The 20,381-nt window shown below is 41.2% G+C and overlaps 1 protein-coding gene across 1 annotated transcript; it reads right to left on the reverse strand.

The window, feature by feature from the left end:
• Positions 1 to 512: 512 nt before the first annotated feature.
• LOC122326571 lies at positions 513 to 19,104 on the reverse strand. The gene is made up of 4 exons (XM_043221550.1): positions 18,829 to 19,104; positions 13,360 to 13,892; positions 5,860 to 11,312; positions 513 to 5,541 (listed from the first exon to the last, which is right to left on the reverse strand). The coding sequence occupies exons 2-4, from the start codon at positions 13,716 to 13,718 to the stop codon at positions 5,507 to 5,509; spliced, it is 5,847 nt and encodes a 1,948-aa protein (XP_043077485.1). The 5' UTR covers positions 13,719 to 13,892; positions 18,829 to 19,104; the 3' UTR covers positions 513 to 5,506.
• Positions 19,105 to 20,381: the final 1,277 nt, after the last annotated feature.

The raw sequence follows: 20,381 nt of genomic DNA on the forward strand, positions 1-20,381 counted from the left end.
TTTCTCTCTTTTCAGTCACACATGGACATGAACTCACTGTTTGTAGACTACATTTAAATATTGCACTTTTACACATAGCCAAGTGTCAATAGCATATACCCAATACAACCTTTTTTTGAAATGCATTGCTTGAAAAATTATTTTCTGCTATCTTTCTGCTATCCCTCAAACCAATTTTGCAAACCTACTCTTTTTTGATTATTCAAAGTGTAGTTATTGTCTAAGGGTTTAAGATATATCAGCACACCAATCCTCTGCTTTTCAAAATGTGCAAATCAAAAGCTAAAAACCTTTTTAAATACAAACTTTAGCAATGAAATTAAAAATCAACCCATGAAATTGTTTCAAAAAAAAGACACACTTGAATAGAGCAAATAAATTACATTATATAAAATTTATAAATTCAAATAATAGCATTTTTTTTTATCTTATTCAACATGTGAAATATGTACTTCAATAAAGAGGGTTAACCAACTCCGAGCAGATCTTATTCAGATATATAATCACAGCGATTAAATTGTAGAAAATGTTTATTAAATTTGATTTTTTTTATCCTTATGTCACATATTTACATTTCAAATGCCTAAAACATTTACAAACATGGAACAAAAAATTATGTATGCAAATGCAAACCATGATATCCAGAAATGTCCAATGATACAAAATAAGCATTAAAAATGTAACCGATGACACTCTTGGCATGAAAATGCAACAGCTTGTGTTTTCAAATACAGACAGTGTTATCATTACGACTCCCGTTACAAACGAAAATAAAACAGTACGATTCAGTGGCTTTTTCACATTGAACTTACTCTGAATGCTACAATGGCAAAAATGCTACATAGTTCATGAAAACAGCTTGAAATCATATAACAGTTATGGCCTTTTTTCAGTGAAATAGGGAACAGATCCTGTCAGTGTGCTACACATCTTACTTTCGATCCAAACGTTAGCTTATCATACTTGCAAAGAAAGAAAGAAATATTTGGCTGCGTGTGATCTAAAGACTGTTTACTTATTGATTTCTTTTTCGTTTCTTCATAGAAAACCGTTGGTACGAGCTCATGATGATAACAGTACATGATTCTGAATGGAAGACGTACAAATGCTCAAATAAAATAAGGCCACAATTAGCTTTGAACGGAATCAAGATCAAACAAAGTCACTTTTAATGTTGCAATTTTCTCGTCGTACGCACTTTGCTGTAACAAGTTTCTAGGCAGCTGTGAATGATCCACTAAATTTGTTATCTGATGTTTATGTAAATTGAATGAACATTACAACTATACAAAGCGTCAGATATCAACCGTGGGCCTTTTTCGCTTAACTGCAGCTGTAATTCATGTCTAACGTTTACAATGAGAGCCCCAAAACTTCGGGGCATGCTGCAGGTCTTTCACTTGAATTTGCCCAAAATTTTTTTTTTTTTTTTCGCGATTTTTCGTTTTCTTTAAGCACTAGAAAATTATAGAATTTTCTTATCATTCTATACAGCAACATAACACTGCCCACTTGATCCAAGAGCGAAGAAATTAATCATTATGGTTAAATACAAAATATCTTTTAAAATATTTAAAATATACTTTTTATTTTATACATTATGCAGACTGGTTAACAATTTCAATGATAACAAAAATAAGTATTCAGTGAAATGCCTTTTTTTTCTTTTTTTTTAAATAACATGGATGGCACTATGACGGGGAAAAAGCAAGCGAACACACACATGCACGCGCGCACACGCTCATTCACACGCCTGCACGCAAATTTAAACGCTTTTCTGTGAGTGGCATTTGGATAGATGACTCTTTAACACAAGTACATCCCGCTTCCCAGATTTTCTACAGCCAATGAGCTTCTGTGTTGGACAATATTGCTCAAGCTTTCATGCATTATGACGTCAGAAAGTATCATATCTCTCCATTTCATAGCATATGGTATCTTAGAAGTTTCATTTTTCCTAAAATTGTTCCATACATATCACACATTACCATAGAATATCTTTCACCTAACCTAATCCAAATCATTACATATCTAGAGCTGTCCTCTACTTTGCAACCATCTACGTTTAACCGTTAAAATTATCTGTACACATTTAGCTTGTTCATCGAAACGCTCGTGAGCATTTATTGCTTCCCGAAGTTACCTGGGGTTTAGGTTTAGGGTATAGACACGCAACATTACAGTAGTAGCTAACGTGCGTCTTTGTGTTCGCATTTGGACCCTGTTTTTTTTTTTTTTTAAGTCTACATCGCCTGAAAATAGTTCCCTAATTCAAAGTCGCACCTGCGTGAAACCTGGGTCACACAACATCATTTAAGGTATTTGATATATCAGACAAACATTCAAAACATGATGCACATTTCGACACTTGAGATATCAAACATTTTGGTGGTGTTTCAAAGTAACTCCTTAGGCTTATCGTTACTGGTGTGTTTCAAAAAGGCCACTCGATAGCTAAAAATTCTCTTTGAATCCAATCACGATAAAAATATGTTAACAAGGTGCTTTTTAAGTTGATACATCAAATACTGAAACGCTCATCCAACCCAGGTCTCCGTTTGACCTGCATTACACCACTGGTTTTAATCGATACTGTACAAAGCTCACCACGCTCAGGGACGTACGTTACAGTGTGCTGAAAAGTTCTGGTAAATAGGGCACTATGGGTTCGAACCAAGAGCGATACGGTTTCTTTGATCGATTCGTCGGAAAATGAAAACAGTTCAGAGCCATTGAGCGTCTTCTACCACCTCGCGTGGAACTCCTGATTTGGAGCAGAACAGCTCAGGTGACACATAAACATGAACAAAAAAAGAATAACTAGAACAGTTCTCGTAAAACTGCCACACTGGTTTTGGTAAAGTCAAAAAACAATATAAAAAGCGTTTACAAAACATTCATGTCTGCTCAAACAGAACCACGTTGGACAGAGGGGTGGACGCACCCCTTGAAAGCACTCCACAAGCGGACCACATGTTCCAACAAACGACAAGAGAGTTCCATGATGTCAACGGAGGAAAGGCTGGCGGGACCGAGACTCATTAGGGAGGATGGGGTAGAGGCTGCCCCCTTGGACTGATTTCTTGATGGACTGATGGATTTGGGAGGTTTTAGGGGTGACTCTGATGGGTCGTGCATGGTGCTGCTTGAACATGGAAAGAGTTATTATACCGTGTTCCAACCAGGTAAGATAGACAAGAAATAAAGGGATTACCTCTCTATACATATTGCATAAAGAAAATGAAGCCTGTAAAGTGAATTAAAATGTACATTTAAATTCAAAGGCAGTGCAACAAACACCATCCTTTATTAATATCATATATAATTGTATATATCTACATTGGGTAACTGAGAAAAATCTGCATAATGTTTAATGGCAAAGTATCTTTTTTTGGTTAATTTTGGGGTGAAATATGAAGAATTATCAACTTCAAATGTAACTGTAAACACAGCTGGTTAGGACATGGTATTATGATGCAGTTAGCTTAAAGTGCGGAATTAAAGCAGTGCGTTTCAGCAAGAATGCCAGGACACAAATATACACTCTTAAAAATATAGGTTCGGAAATGAGGGTTGCGTAACGATGCCGTAAAAAAAAAATGTTGGTTCTCCAAAGAACCTCTCTGTAATCAGTTCTTAGAGGAGTCATGAACTGAGAAATCAAAATCAAGATCTATTGATATTAAGAGGTCATTGTACTATAAAAAAACATCCTGAACTCAAAACTTTCTTGTTGGTCTAAAAAGAGCTTATATTGAACCCAGTCTGCCAAAAAGACAATTTGTGGAATGTACAACTCTTTGATGTAATAGTGTGGCTTAACACCACCTTCACAGAAGAAGATCAACACCTGCTTCTACATCGATGCCTTTTTTAGCCTCGCCCACTGACTTGAGCATATAGTGTTTACAAGAGAGACAAAACTTTATTTATAATGATGATCCAGACCGCGTCAGTAAGAACTTATCACAATTTGTTTATAAACAAGGCACAATTTGATTTGGGATTTTCATAAAGATTAAAACTGAAAGACGATGCTATGATGACTATACTGGATGCAACAGTAATGTAGCAACACGAGTGCGATTAACTTTTTTGTTACATGGTCACTATTGTTTTGTTTGTTAATATCATTGTTTACTTTCTGAGTCTGCAATCCCCATGCCAATTCAAAGGAGCGTTTCGATGAGGAGGGTTAAAAACAGGACAGAAAATAGCCTATGACTTCTAAATTATGTTTTTTGATTAAATCTTGATTACGTTATTAACAGACCTCAGTAAACAGTACAAAATAAAACGCAGGTCATGACCCCTTTAAAAAAACATTTTTTTCTTAGTGTATAGAATATAAAGAAAGTTTTTTCGCTATAAAGGCATGTAAAGGTTCTTCATGGAACCATTGATATCAATAAAGAACCCTTATTTTTAAAAGTGTATGCTGGTGTGGGATGATATCAGTGAGTTGGTAAAAAGAGGTTAACGTGTAAATCAATTGTGGTCATACTAATTAAGAAGTGTAGCACAAGACCTTGAATATAGAGACGTCTTAATACCAGTGGGATGATATTGTAAGAGTGATGAAGACTTGCACAAATAGCTATATTGCCAGTTATTAGCAAAACATTGGTGCGCAGAGATAACACTGTCTAGACGAAGGAGAAATTAATGAGATGCACACAAGGTTAGTGTAATGTAGGGTTAGTAAAAAGACTGAGTTATGGGAAGGAACATGCAAAGATGTCAGGAAGAAAATGATCTGAGAAAAGACATAGTTGTGAGGATGATTGTTTGCAAAGGGTAGGACAGAGATCACAGCTGGTTTTAAACTTCATCGATTGTTCTATATTACTTTTTAAACAGTCAATTAATTTTTTTTTTTTACAAAAGACAGTTAAAGTTTTTTTTTTGTTTGTTTCTTGGTCACACAACAACATTTAAAATGTTTTGCTGAGTAACGTACCGGATAAAGTCTAATAAACCAACTTCTAAGGAAATTGCAGGGCAAAGAACTATGACAGGGAAATTAAGAAATTAAGAAAAATGGGGCATGGTGAGAACTGTAACATATGAAGCGGGTGGGGCATTGTTGGGAACCTCCTTCTGGCAGTGGAACAGCAACACTTAGAAAGCCAGCAGAGCTGGAACTGAGTGGGCGTGGAGTGGAGTTGATACACAATGCTCTTGTCGGAGTAGAAGGCCATTTCAGATGTCTCAGTGTGGTGAGGTGTTTAAATGTGTTCTGAATGCACGTGAGTGTCTGCATACATGACAATGACTCTGTTTGTGTATCAGTGTGTGAGTGTGTGTTTATGCACAGACGCAGTATGTTTTAGACAGAGGTGCATCGCTCAGTGTGTCTGTGTCTAATGTTTTGTATATATGTGTGTGTGTGTCAATGTCTGAGGATGTTCGATAGCATATGAGGATGAAGGCATTTAGCAGACAGCCAGGTCACAGTGCTGGAGGCTGGCCCTTAGTTGGATGACCTCTGACCTCTAGGGTTCAGCTACGACCTCTCCACCTGGCTGGGCTCCTGTGACTCTGAAAGTGTCAAAAGAGGAGAAATACATAATTTAAACAGCTGCAAATGTAACAACATCATCACAGTGTACATTAGTCCATGCACATAATGTAAAGAAGTTAAATGGAATTCACCATAAATTTCAAATAAGATCATAACACTATGCTGGGTTCAGTTGACAGGTAATTCGTTTTTGTGAAAAATTATTGTTATGATCAATGATCAATGACTGATAGGCTTAAAGTCATGAAACACCCTACTGTACAAATGTCACCATCGAATTCTGCTAACAAATCCTACTCACGGTAAATACAAAAGCTGCTGTAACAGTTTCTTACCTTTTAGGGTTGCCTGGTCACCGTTTGTTTCTTTAGGTTCACTGGTGGCTGCAGGGTGGGCGCTTGCCTCTTTATCGTCTACCTTTGTGATGTTTGAAGAATCCCGTTGGGCAGGAAGGGGGGATTCCTCCTCCCATCCATATTCTCCCCACCTTCCCACCCCGTGCAGTCCATCCCAAGAGTCTGAGCTACGGAGGCTAAGGCGCCTCATTCGTGAGACAGTGTCCACCTCCCTCATGCGGGCAAGTCTCTCCTCTGAGCCATGCCCGGGCGGGGCTGTAAAAAGAGCCTCTATTCTTTGGGAAAGTCCACGGCTCCGTCTATCTACACTTGAAACCTGACATTCACCTGAACCTTGACTCCGACCCTTATCAACGCCTTGGCTAACAACAGCTTGTGTTTCATCTTTTTCCACTTTATCAGTGTTAGAGACTGGGCTGCTATGGTCTTCACCAAGGTCCTGCTCAGGCTTGAGTGTTTTCTGTTTTGTGTCTGAATCTGCCTCTTTGTTGCCAGTGTCTTGGGTATTTTTATCTAATTCCCAGTCAGAATCATCTGTGCCTTGCCCATCAATCCCACACCCACGCCAACCACCCAGACCTCGTTTTTCACCACCGCCTTCTGTTCTATCGTTGTCTAAACCCCAACTTTCTCCTCCAATACCCCATCTCTCAGCATCAAGGGACCGCCTCTCTCTGGACCAGAATCCACCTTGACCCAAACTTTCCCCTTCCCACCCACCCCTTTCCCAATCCAACCCTAAAGATAATCTACGATTAGTGTAAGGAAGTACAGAAAGGGGAAGGTGATCTGGTGGAAATTCAGGACGTAGCTCTGAATCTAAACCAGAATTAGTCCACATTGCAGCCTTATTTGCCCTCAAGATCACATTTGGTTCACACTTTTCCTCTGAGCTTACATCATTAATGTTCTCTGTTCCTTCAGTAACAGGGTCTTTCTGCTCACATTTTTCTTGCTCTGTCATCTTTTCCCTAGAAGTTTCCTCTTCTCTTACTTTCTCTGTGACTTCAGGTTGTTGGCTTTCAGGTGTCTCTGTTTGCTCTGTTTTGGTCTCTTTTATTTCAGAAGGTTTCTGCTCAGCATTGGCAGAATCGTCTTTCATTTCAACTGCTAAAATGTTGCTCACTTCATTCTCAACTGTCTCGCAGCCAGAAATGTCTTCGTCACCTTTAACCTTGTTTGACTCATCAGGGATCTCTGCTGAACCCTCTCCTGTGATCAGAGTAGCAATATGCTTTTCAGCTAATGAAAGCTGCATCTGCCAGTCAGCAGGAACTTCTGGGTTAGCCTCTAAACCTGCTTTGTCACCAACAGGCTTTCCGGTTGCAAGGCTACAGAGCACACCCCTGTTACTAAGGAACCTGTTGGTGTGGCTTGTTACCCTCCTAAAGCCTGAGCTCCTATCCTCCCTGAATAATGGCATTGGTTCCTGTCTACCTTCTAATGCTGAAGAACAACATGGCTGCTCAGAATCTACAGGAGGCCTACCAGGTATGGGCACATGCTGTGGGGTTTCAATGCTCATGGCACTTCCTGGTTTGGATTTTATAGAAGCTCGGCTGACGGCCCCAGATTCACGGGCCATTTGGAGAGTTTGACAGATGTGCTCATAGTCTGGGGGGCTGGTTAGAGTGGAGGCATCTTGCATGGGCTGTCTGTCTGCCCATGGCACCTCGGCTGCCATGGAAGAAGTGGAGGAGGTTTGTGCAGTCAAATCGTCATCTCTTTGGGTCTCTTTGGGGGCTGGAATATCCAGCTTCACTGATCTGCAGGCTTTGCGTTGGGTTATCTGGGACATAACTGTTTTGTAATCTCTGAAACCTGGTTCTGGTGGGGGAGGAGCAGGACAGATCTCCTCTCTCAGTTGTTTGCTGAAGCTCACACTCTTCCCAGTTGATGGTCGGGAAAAGGCACTCTTGACCTCCCGGTATTCTGGGTCACTTCCAGGCACCAAACTAGGCCGAAGAGCGGTTGCAGGAATTCCAAGTGGATCTGAAGATAACCTGGATTTGATGCGGTCAGGGATTTGCATGGAGGTGCGGTTGGGAAGGTTATTGCTGGCAGTGCTGAGCTCCAGGATATCTTTGTAGGCCTCATTAAGATCCTCAATGCACTGGTCCACGCTGGGGCGTTTACCTGCTTGGTCTTGCACCTCCTTATTGATGGTCTCAAGATCCTCAATAGCATCCCATGGTCGTCGGCTTACTGGCTTCAACAAGAACTGGCCAAATCCCTCAGAGTTTGGCCCTGTGGCTGACTTTGCCTCCTCAGTCAGATCTGATGGTGGGGACTGAGCCGGGGGCTGTGTTGGTGGAGGAGGAGGAGGTTGAGATGGAGGTTGGTTCGGAGGTGGGGGCGGAGGGTGTGGCGGGGGATGTAATGGAGGTCTGTGAGAACCTGTGCTCTTGGAGAAGGTACCTGTCCGTGAAAAAGCACTGTTGCTGGAGGGTTTTAGGCTTTTCTGGCCTTTCATGGGATACCCGTAAGGGGTGCTGGGGTCAGGAGCTCCTGAAGCTGTTGGAGCTGCTGGAGTCGGTGGAACTGATGGAACCGATGGAACCGGTGGAGCTGACGAAGCCCCAATGGCCCCTGAGGCAGCCCCTGGAGCCACCGAAGTAGTCTCAGCAGGAGCTGTTACCTCTGGGGCAGCAGGAGCATCTTGTGCTTCTGTATTGGTGGGGCCTGGATTTGCATTGCTCTTTGTAGGCTCAGGGCTAGTCTGGGTCTCCTGATCACGATACTGGTCCCCTGGCCAAGCCCCAGAATACCGTCGGAGCTCATCATGTGGATTTGGCTTAATGATCCTAGAGCGTGAGTTTCTTCTCCGATGCGCTCTCCTTGTGGCGATGCTACTGGACCCGCTGCCAAGTGTGAGTGCTTGTAGCTCTAAGTCAGTGGAGGTGGTAGATGTGCTTTTGAGGCTTTGGTTTGGCAGAGAGCCGAGGGTGTTGCTGTTTTCGCTGGATGAACTTGGTGGAGGAGGAGGAGGAATCGGAGGAGAGTCTGGTTCTTTCTCTTCGTTGTTGTTTTGATCTCGAGATTTTGCACTGGACTGTGAAAGTGGCACAGACACAAGACAGAAGATAGTCTCACTGAGTTTCTTTTTCACACTCTTTTTCTCAGGTTCCTGGACTGGTTCTGTCTTTACAGTTGAAACACTCTCTGAAGAACCTTTATCCATGGATTTGTCTGCCTTTCCAGACTTTTCTGTGATCTTCTCAGATTTTATCTGGTCTGTACTGCTATCTCCTTTTGCCTGCTTATCACCCTTAATCAACTTGTCAGTAAATTTTTCAGATTTACTCTGTCTTTCCAGCATTTTATCAGCTTTAAGCTGTTTTTCTAAAATTCTATCAATCTTCAAATGCTTCTCTAACAGACGTTCAGCTTTACTTTGCTTGTCTGAAATTCTATCTGCTTTTATGGACTTTTCTGGGATTTTCTCTGCCTTGATTTCAGACTTAATTTGTTTGTCTGTATACCTGTCGGCTTTGACTTGATCAGGGATTCTGTCTACTTGTATCTGGTCAGTTAATCTTTCCACCTTTACTTGTTTGTCTGTAAACCTGTCTGGTTTTACTTGTTCTGTAGGCTTATCCAATTTTATTAGGTCTGTAACTCTATCTGGTTTCACTTGCTCTGCTGCTTTGACTTGGTCTGTTTTTGTCTGTTCAGAACCTCTCTCAACTTTGACCGGCTCTGTTACTCTCTCAACCTTGACTGTTGTCTGTTGATCTGTATTCCTGTCTGTTTTAATTATTGGTTGCAGGGGTCTGAGCTGAAAGGCTGGTGGGTACTTGGCACAGCTCTGGTCAGGTGCTACGGTTTCACTGCCTTTATTCATCCCCTTGTGCCAGCGGTTAGTATTCTCCTGTTCAGTGAGAGCCGGTTTGTTACTGTCCGTGCTGAGACTCGGTCCCTGTGAAGGGATAAAGGCACTATCATGTGTGGATTGTCCTATAGTTGCAGCGCAGGGAAGCTCTTTGTTGACATGTCGGATCTTGTCCGCGTCTGTGAGCGAGTTTCCACAGGGCCCCCCTGAGACGTGCCTGATACGTGGGTCTTCAAATGGGACATACTGCACAAGTCCTGGACGGCTAGGTATGACAGGCCCTGGATGCACAGGCCTTCGTGGAACCACTGCCATGCTCCTGTCTTCACGACGTTCGGACCATGACAGTCCTGAAGTCCTGGAAAACCACTGGCCCATCTCTGCACTCACAGGCTCACGTTTCCATCGAACAAGAGCAGAATCTGCTCGGTAGTTCTGTCCACTCCTGGGTGGCAGGAATCTCCTGTAGGAGGGGGGTGGGATGTAACCAGGGGGCTCCATACCAGTCAGTTCATGGTAAAATAGATCTGTCCTATATGATTCTGGTCTCAGGAGCTCTGCACTTTGGGAGTAACAAATGGACCGGTCTCGGAGCAGTTCTGAGCTCTGAGAGTAACAAAGGGATCGGTCCCGTAATAGGTCGGCACTATGCGAGTGGCTGAAAAAACGATCACGCAGTAGTTCCGCACTCTGTGAATGACTGACAAATCTGTCTCTTAGTGGTTCAGCACTTTGAGAGTGGCTCAAAATGCGGTCTCGAATCGGTTCTGCACTCTGTGAAAAGCAAATGGACCTATCTCTTAGAGGCTCTGCACTCTGAGAATAACAACCAGAACGGTCTCTGAGTGGTTCAAAACTCTGAGAGAAGCACACTGAGCGGTCTCTGGGTTTGGACACGGGTTCAGAGGACAACGTTTCCCAGCTCCCCCTGTTTTGCTGGTGAGTCTCATAAGACGGGGGCTTGACAGGGCGGCTGAACCGTGGCTTTGGTACAACTGCAGAAGGAGCATGACTTTGTGTCTGACCACTCCACCTTTCCCCTGCTGGCCATTCACTGTGGTATCGACCATATGGAGCAGAGCTGCTGCTTCTTTGTGTAGGGGGGTGATTTGGGGCACCGGTTTGAGGCAGTTCTCCATAGTGGGGATCTTCTGGGGAAAGGACTCGAGGGAGAGACTGGGACTTGGCTCGCACTGTGGCAGACACACTTCCATCTGCTGGTCGCAGACGATGTTGCTGCTCCTGAGACCAATGTTCAGCCTCCCCATCTGACAGCTGCCGGCCCAAGCCCACCGCAGGGCGCCACTCCTCTGTTCCCAGGCTCTGGCATTTTCTCTCTCCAGTCACACGTAACGTCTCTGGGCCTGAGTCTATAGGTTCCCTTATCCATGGGCCTTCCTCCCAGCGTGCCAGTGGCCTCTCAGCCCTCAGCTCCTCAACAGCTACTACTGGACCTCGCCACAATCCTCCAGACACTCTGAGTTCCCTGGGATCAGCATAGTCCAATAGAGCACTGAAGTCTTGTCCCCTCCTTCTCCAGAATGCAATATCTCTCTCATCTGCATGTTCAGAGAACGTCAGGCTGGGAGCATCATAGAACCTAGCAACAGAGACAAATATAGATCATTTATGAAGGTAGAATATTTTTTAACTGCAATCTAAAACCACAACTTTAATGTTGCAATTAGATTAGATCAGAGAAATAATCAAAAAGAAATTCATATAGGCAAAAAGTATGACTCTAACCCCATATGGGTTAATGCTATGTGTAATATAAAATGGTTTGTGTGATTTAATCCTTATAATTATAGAATTATAATGTCAATAATTGTAATTATTTACATGCTCATATAACAATTATAGTTCTAGATGAATCTACACATTCACAAAGATCATTTGTGATATGTCCCAAGGGGATTTAAAGAATAATATTTAAAATGTTACATATAATATCTTAAAAACTTTTACATTTTAAAAAACAATCATATTATTACATAATAACACGGCAAAATTAGAAAGAAATTTTGTCTCTTTAGCGAAATGACAAATAAAACACTTTTGTTAATAAATAAAGGTTTGTGTTGTGCATAACGTTCATTTACTGTCACTTTATGCACACTCAAAATGCACCTCAGGGCAAGCTATAGATGTGATTACATTCACATGGCCGATTCCTTTCAGGTTACAGTACATCAATGTTGACAGAGAGTCTAGATTTCTGTAATAAAATCACAGTGGAATGGATTAGGCATGAAATATGGATGAAGTCTATTTTAATTGGTTTGTATTAGAACAGTCTAACACTGAGATTAACAGTTCAAGGTGTGGTATATGATGTGGTTCAAGGTTCAGTAGTTAGCTTATGCAATAATATTTTTACATTTTAAAATATGGTGAAAGTGCCCAGACACCTTTTGAGGCCAGTGTTTTTGTTACGACAGATTCTAAAACATGGGTCATCTTCACGGATAAACCATCGCATCCAAAATAATGATGAATTTAAAATAATTAAAAACAATTAAAAATGCATCTGTTGATAACTTTTTTCAAATTTCAAACAAAATAGATGTTGTTTATTAGTATCAACTGAATTTGTTTAATTTTGAATTAAGAAAATGCTTCGAACTCTGAACAACGAATGTTCAAATGTTTTGATGTGGGTCTTTTAGTCTACATATACCTTGACCATGTTAGCCAAGATATGTGTTCACCAGTGATGATTGCCATTACTTTTTAGAAAATGGCTTGAGGCATTTAATGCAGTTGTTGATCATACTTTTTATTTTGCATTTCTCTGTATCTCACCAAGCCTGTAGTGCTTTGATACATTTATTCGGAAAGCATATTTACCTGCAAATCATTCATAAATGTGTATATGTTATTGACCTTTTTCACAGCCCCAAAGTGATAAGAGGCATCGGTTTTCTTTCTAAATCTCCACTTAATCCAAAGTTTTAATGTGTTACTGTTTACAATCACTGCTCCAAACAATTCATTGTCTGAGCAATGAAAGAAACTTTTTAAATGATTCAAAGTGATTCACAAAACCCGATTCACATTAAGGTTTTGCCAACTAGTTTGCTGAATCAAAAGAGTTATTCACTCACAAAATGTACAAAAATACAACAGAATACACCAGAAACAGACGAGTTTATTTAACAAACTGTTTTAGCTGATGAGCGAGCTGCTCAACTTGAACTATAACATAATATATTTATATCATTTTTAGTTATCTTTCCTGCTGTTTCGTTTAACTTTTGGTGAGATATTTCTATGTTATAGCTATGTTAGCCGACCATCAAAAACGTAGGTATAGTGAGGATTTGAACTATGAACTTGCATCTAAATGAAGCTAGCAACACAATTGTATGGTGTAGGCCTAAGCTAACTTTTTAATAGTGAAAACATACATATTTTTAATTATTGGTTTAAAATCACATAAGAAATTGAATGTGATGCAACAAATCAGATGATTTAATTGTGGATTTTAAATTAGGTTTAATTTATTATTTACAATGGTTAAAATCCACTTTAACCAACCAGAATTAAATTACTTCTAAAGGGCCATTCACATCAACAACAATAACTATAAAGATAATATTTTAAATGACAATTTTCTTTGTGGACACTCGAGAGTGTACACTTACCCACTGTCTGTAGCTAGAGAGTCGCCCAGAGGTTGCAGGTCACCAAGGAAAGCAACAGGAACCTCCAGTCTCCGTTGAATTCTTTCATGGCCCTCATTAATGTTGTTGTTGTTCTCTGGGTAAGCCTTTACTGGCGCCGGCCTAAACACCCCTGTGCCTGCTTCTGCTCCCCCCTCTGTTGTCCCAAATCCATTCAGAGTTCCACCACCACCACCACCTCCAGCAGGCCGGTTCTCTACATTATCACGGCGACATTCGTTGTTTCGATTGTCATAAGGCGCAGAGGAAGAGGAGGAGGCAGGGCCGCTCCTGGGCAGTTTGTATCCATGAGAGATCAGCAGGTCCTCCACACTGTACATGATGTGTGTGTGTGTGTGTGTGTGTGTGTGTGTGGTGTGTGTGTGTGTGTGTGTGGACGGAGTTGGAAAGGGAGCCCAAAGGCGTGTGTAAGTGTGTGTGTGTGTGTGTGTGTGTGGCCTATGGGCAGTGCTGGTGCAGCAGGCGGGGACACAGCTGCTCAGCAGAGGCCATCACTGGAGAATAAGAGAGACAGAGAGATAGAGAGAACATTACACTCTAAAACAATAACCATCTGCTCTGCAGAGACCTAACCATCTTCTTGGTTGAGAACATGAAAGTTTAAAGCTACATACAGTATTCATTCTTTAGATCTGATGCGGACACACCCTGTCAGGTTATTATATAACCAATGCACAAAATCTTCAAGTGCGAACTCAGAAGTGCAGCTTAAAGTCAATGCGATACTCTACACCCGTTACACAGCCATTATCTGGGCCTGCGTGATATTTTTCAGCTTTTTTATGATGCTCAACATATATATCTCAGCATTAGAGGAGCCAGTTTCACTGTTGCCAAGCAGATTTAAAATCTTCAACAGAAGTAAAACACAGTAACAAAATGGACAAGGCGTGTTTTTCGTGCTGTTTCTCACTGGAATTATGATATTTAATCATTTTGATTGACTGTATATACAATCAACACGAATATAACCAAATTTTTAAATATGACCATATTTTCTATGACAAATGGTACACAGACACTTCTGTTTTTGGAATGACAATGCAAATCATTCAAAACTAAATTTTTAACTGATTTATTAAAAAAGACTTATTGAAATGAAATGATTATAAAAATTAATCTATCGAAAAATAAATCTAACTTAAAATTATATGTATATAATTAGCAAAAACAGAAAACTCAAAAATCATGTTTTTATTATGTTTTATTGGGTTAGTTAGCTATTTACTCTTAGTTATTTTGTTTGTTCTTTTTTTTTTATTATTTTTAACCTACTCAAAATAACCCAACTGCAGTTTGATTGAGCTTAATTGGAATACAAAATGAAAAACAAGATTTTCACGATTTTATTTGTTTCTGCAAATTAACTCTTTATATGTTTACCTTTAACTAAGAAACAAGTGCTTTCGTTCCAGTGAATAATGTTAACGATTAGCGAAGATATTGAAGTGTTTACTTTAAAATAGATTTCACTCATAGAAGTACATTTTACAAATTATGGTGACACTACTATTTACTTAAAAAATTAAATCATATTGCTTTACAAAACACCTCTGCAGGTTTGGTGGTACGATGTGTCAACATTAATTATAAATGTTACAGAATTTCTACAAAAATAATAAATAAGTAATAGTAACTAAGTAATTAACATTAGGTATTAAGTACAGTGTAAAAACATGTACTGTATGTACACAATAAGTGCAATGTACAAAATGATTAATTTAAATGTAAGTACATAGTAGTCCACTTAATACACAGTGGAACCCAAATAATTATAAACAGCAAAACTGAATTAAACACAAAATTCAATTCAATGTGTGCTCCAAAAATCCTTGTTTTAATTACCACTTGGAAAATCACCAACATTAATTTTTAATAGTAAAGATCACAGTTCACATATACACAAGATTGTTGAATTTACGTCTGAATTACTGTTCAATAAGTAATCATCTGGAATCGCTCTATCTGCATTGCCGAGAAAGCAAAACTGCGTGTTGCCATGGTGATTTAAAATCAATGAACCACACCTCAGACCTTTAACCTTTGATCCCAGCAGTGACCTTAACTTGACCTTGAACTAGGTTTTCAAAAGAATAGCGAGACAACGACCTTGACCCCACGCTCCGCAGCAGCTCTGTGTGCGTGTGTGTGTGTGTGTGAGTGTGTTTGGCAAAAAAACTGTCTTGTTTTCTTGAGTAATGCTCAGGCCGATCTGATGAGTGGCATTCGGTCAGGTTGAATTCACAGTGAGCCGTGCGATACCGCCAGCTACGCTTGAGGCTTTGGGCTAGATCCTTCTCTAACTAGTCAGGAGTCTGCTTACCATCTCTGCACTTTTTGTTGTCGGCACGCACGCACACCCCTGACCTCCGGATGACCTCTACGCGAAAACGTGTGCATGCGTTCCAGTGCAATTAGACGCGTGACATAACCAGTACCCGGCGTGTGCTTCACACTCTCTAATGAATCCAAACACCACGCGCATAAAATATGCATATTTCTGTCAGTGTGTTTTGTTTTGTTTCCTGCTGGCCGTCTTAAACCCTTCCTTGTGAGTCGGTTATCGCATTGCAGAACCCTTAAAACCACCCGTGCTTTAACAACCAATGTAAATTTGTGAAATATGGGGTTGAAATTACAGTGAGCCTGAGGATATTGCATTTCCCCTGCCCAGCCGCAACTCCGATTGGTGCGGTATAGGAGTGACATCATCACTGTGAGCAGCCAATCGCGTCCCTCCGAGTCTGAATCAGCTGTAACCTACAGCAGAATTCGGAGTAAAACTAAATAAAGAGCGAAAAAGCCAACAACGCTGTTTGATACACGGCTCTCGCTCTTTAACTGCCTGTGACACAGTTAAGCGAGCCACCTCCCTCTAATACTGCATTCTCAACAATACCAGTGCGAATGCAGGTACCATCGCAGGCTGATCGTGCCCCCCAAAAGCAATAGTGCTCCCTATTCAGTCGTAGGGATCAGGGAAGAGAGACAGCACTAGTCAAAGTGTGATTTGACCATGACAGCTGCTGTCAATGATAGCACATCGGTGTTGCTGGGTAGAAAAAGGGGTGTTGCTGCCTCATGTTGATTGAATATGAGAGTGTCACAGCATCACCACTGGAATGGAGGTTCATAATTACAACCATTGACTGTATCCCAGAGGGGGACTTCACAAAACACTGATCTGACATCATTTATCTAATCTTGTCATTTTCAAATCTTCTGTGTCCTGTCTTCTCTCTAGTATGCGTACGCGTGTGTGCATTGCATCATAAACGCAAACACGTATGCATGCACGTATATTCTTTTTTTTTTTTTGGGCTCACAATTTATCCCTCGTTTAACACCGATCGTTACAAAACTTTGAAAGCCGGAAAGGTAGCGTGACAAAAATATGCATATTCGGCAAAATGCTAACGAATTACTGTTATGCATTCTCTTTTGTAGATCTGCGTTACATAATAAATGCAAAAAATGTCAATAAATAGTTTTGTGCCTTATCATTTAACCTCCGTTTAACACTGATCAATAAAAAACACTTAATGTAACAAGGTGTCGCTAAAATGCATATCCAGCGCATTTTAACGACTAAGTTATTGCTGTTGTTTTTTCTGTAGATCTGCATTACATCATAAATATATTTCAAAAAACACTCATAAATATGTACTTCACACACCTATCATCATGGCAACAGCGGCTTAGATTGTGTCAGACAACACAGACAAACCTCACCACATGCACGCACTTTCTTTCCTTGCATAAAACGCAAAGCAAAGCAGTTAAGCGGAATGACAGCATCAGTCACCATTCACTTCCACTGTAAGCAAAAAAATGCAATGTAAGTCAACGGTGACTAAAACAATCATCAAGTCTAACATCTGCTTTGTGTGCCACAGCAGAAAGAACGTGCGACCGAGAGTAAATAATGACAGAATACTCATTTTTCATTGCACTTTTAATAACCCAGATTTTTCTCCCAAGTAAAAAGACGTAATCTCACGTGTGTCACATTCTCAAATGTTCTCGCGAAATTCCCCCAGCACTTAATTATTTAAGCTGTGCTATTCATTTCTAATTCTAAACCCATATCTCGAGCAATCCATCTACTTTCAGCAAAAACATCCATTTATTTCCAAAGTTGGACTTTTAAACGAAAGTTGAGGAGCAGCGCCTGACCGACCTCCGCTTCTGTTTCGACTCGCTTCCATTAAAGCGTTCATTAAATAAGAAGTCCAAAATATCTATTTAAAGCTCGAGTTGGGTCTCGAGCCCTCCCTCACGGCCGACAAGCCAAACGTGTTTACCTTTATCTCACTCAAGGATGAAAACCTGAACATGCAAAAATCTCAAAGCAGTAAAAAAAAAAAAGAGCAATAAAACGATCCTGTAGTCGAACGCACTGTCTCTAAGGAGCGGGCCAGCTCGATGCTGTAGCGTGAGGCACACAGGTATAGCTTCCATCAGCACACGAGCAGGTGATAAAATCACTCCTCCGTCACTTTTTACAGAATACAGCATTTAATAGGACCGGAATACAGACGGTTCAGTTATTATCATGTGTGTACCAGAATTAATTAAGAACTTGGAGCAGAGAGAGAGCCAGAGCTGAGAGAGAGAGAGAGAGAGAGGGAGAGAGAGAGTGTGAGAGAGATGGAGAGAGAGAGAGAGAGGTGGGGTGGAATGGGTGAAGCAGAGTAACACCCAAACGCACCAAGCGTTCCCTACCCTATGGGAGAGGATGTTAATATTAGAGCGAGAAGCCCAACTCAAATGCAATTTCCACCTCTCACTTATTTCATTTCGCTGAACATCTCCACTGCGCCACAAACACACGCAGCTCCTGATGAGCATCAACGCGGCGCACAAGCGCGTAATATGACCTACAGCATCAGCATCAGCACCAGCAGCAGCATCAGCAGCACAAACGTGCTATGCTGGCAAAGCCATACTGCAGTGTGTGCCACGGTATACATCAAACAGGCCGCTCAGGAACGGTTCTAAAAGTCAAAAACGCCACGAAAAACGCAGGCTCACGCGGCGCGGCAGGTACAGGAATCACATCGCACAAACTGAGCGGGGAAAATACGCTGTCATAATCCCGTTTCAATTTTTTTTTTTTTTTACATATCCTCCCATAGCAACATAAACACATAAATGGCCTAGACTGGCACCGGCAAACGCAAGGTGCGGGATGCGTTTTTTTTCCCCAGCCCTCTCCGCACCATTCGCAATATGCGTCTTTTGCCGGAGCGTGTGTTTATATTTTGCATAAGGTGGAAAACACGCGCGCGCGCGCGCCCGCGTTATGCCGCTTGTTAATGAGAAAAAAAAAATAAATGCATGCATGCACGCGCCGGTTGCAATTGTGCGATGTTCGGTCGTTAAAAGGCGCGACGCGCTCGGATGTCATTTTAAACGCGTACGTCTTACCTGGAGCTCGTTTGGCGCGGCCGTCGCAGTTCGCCTGCGCCCAGCGTCAGAGGCTGCAGGACGCTTCAGCTGAGCATGCCTATATCAGCGGGCTCTCCTCCTCTCTACGCGGAAGGAGAAAAAAACGGCGTTGGCGAAAATGGTTTCTCCCGAAGTGTGCGCGAAGTTTATTTTCCTTCGCCCTCGTTGACGTCAGACGCGCGTGAAATTGCTGCTTGATTTGACATTTAGTGGAGCTCGGTACGCCAGCGCTAATGCGGAGCCTTCCATGGTGGTGGCGGAGTGTGTTCTGATGTCAGGAGCTCTACAGCGAGCGGGTTCAGTTCATGCTAGGTGTGCACACACTCACGGAAATAAAGGTTCCAGCCCTTAAGGAGAACCTTCAAGTTCCACCAAGAACTTTTTTTTTATGCTCGAGCTCGTCAGACAAACATCTGCTGCTGGTGCCTTAAGAGAACCTTTTATTTTACGCGAAGAACTTAATTCAACTTAATTCATGTGTTCACCATCAACCCAGAAACAATACATATGCTGAACTTGCAGTCTATCAACTTTTAGGCTGTAGTAATGCAATATATATATATATATATATATATATATATATATTATATATATATATATATATATATATATATATATATATATATATATATATATATAATAATTTTTTCAACTTCCATTTTATTATATATATATATATCCAACTTTATTTTATTATATATATTTAAATATGCACACAAATTAAGTTTGCAAACATATTGCACACGTACACACACATTTGAAGATTCTGTAACATCAAGAACTTTATTTATCTCCAAAAAGTAGGATAGAGATCTAAACTTTTACGTTCATGTATTTAGCAGATGCTTTTATCCAACAAAACCTCACAGTGCGTTCAAGCATTGCGGATTCGTGCATTAGGTTCTGTATTTGCCTGCATCTTAATGAAAGCAGATGACATTATATAAGATTCCACATGGGCAGACAGAGAGAAAGTCCAAAGTACTGTGCTCCATCTGAGCACGGAGATGCTGATATCCGTCTCTCTTGTGTATATAACACCATACCAGTTCTCTGAGGGACCGGCCCGCTCACAAACACACACACACACACACACCTCATCACCATGGAACACTGACCCAGAATTCCCGGTGCTCTCGATCAGATCAGCACGGTACGAGCGCTATCCACAATGACACTCCGTAGAGATGCTAGAGGTGAAGGGAGAGAGAGAGAAAGAGCCTGGATGTCGTTCACATGCAAACCTCCCAGCATGCCCTACATGAGGCGTCGTCACAAAAACATGCATGCAATTACCTCTAAGTCGGAGTTTCTTAAATCGAACAATAATTATTTATGTAACGCAATTCATTTTAACACAACCACAATTTGTTGTGAGAATCCACGGCTTGCACAAACCATTCAAACGGACCAGAAAAGCGTGTTGCACCGGGCCTCCGTAGGGTTTCACAAGCTCTCGTGTGAAAAACTATGTCAGTATTGTAATGAAGAGGAAAGGCGAGGAGGGGCGTATTGGACAGAAAAGAAAGAGA

This window comes from Puntigrus tetrazona, chromosome 2 (assembly GCF_018831695.1).
Source record: "Puntigrus tetrazona isolate hp1 chromosome 2, ASM1883169v1, whole genome shotgun sequence".
Lineage (NCBI taxonomy): Eukaryota > Metazoa > Chordata > Actinopteri > Cypriniformes > Cyprinidae > Puntigrus > Puntigrus tetrazona.

Excerpts from the sequence above, each read along its gene's own strand:
- LOC122326571 (XM_043221550.1), bottom strand. The coding sequence starts at position 13,718 with ATGTACAGTGTGGAGGACCTGCTGATCTCTCATGGATACAAACTGCCC. Across the intron at positions 11,313-13,359 it reads TCTCTAGCTACAGACAGTGG|GTTCTATGATGCTCCCAGCC; the intron begins GTAAGTGTACAC and ends CTCTGTTGCTAG. Across the intron at positions 5,542-5,859 it reads TGACCAGGCAACCCTAAAAG|AGTCACAGGAGCCCAGCCAG; the intron begins GTAAGAAACTGT and ends TGACACTTTCAG.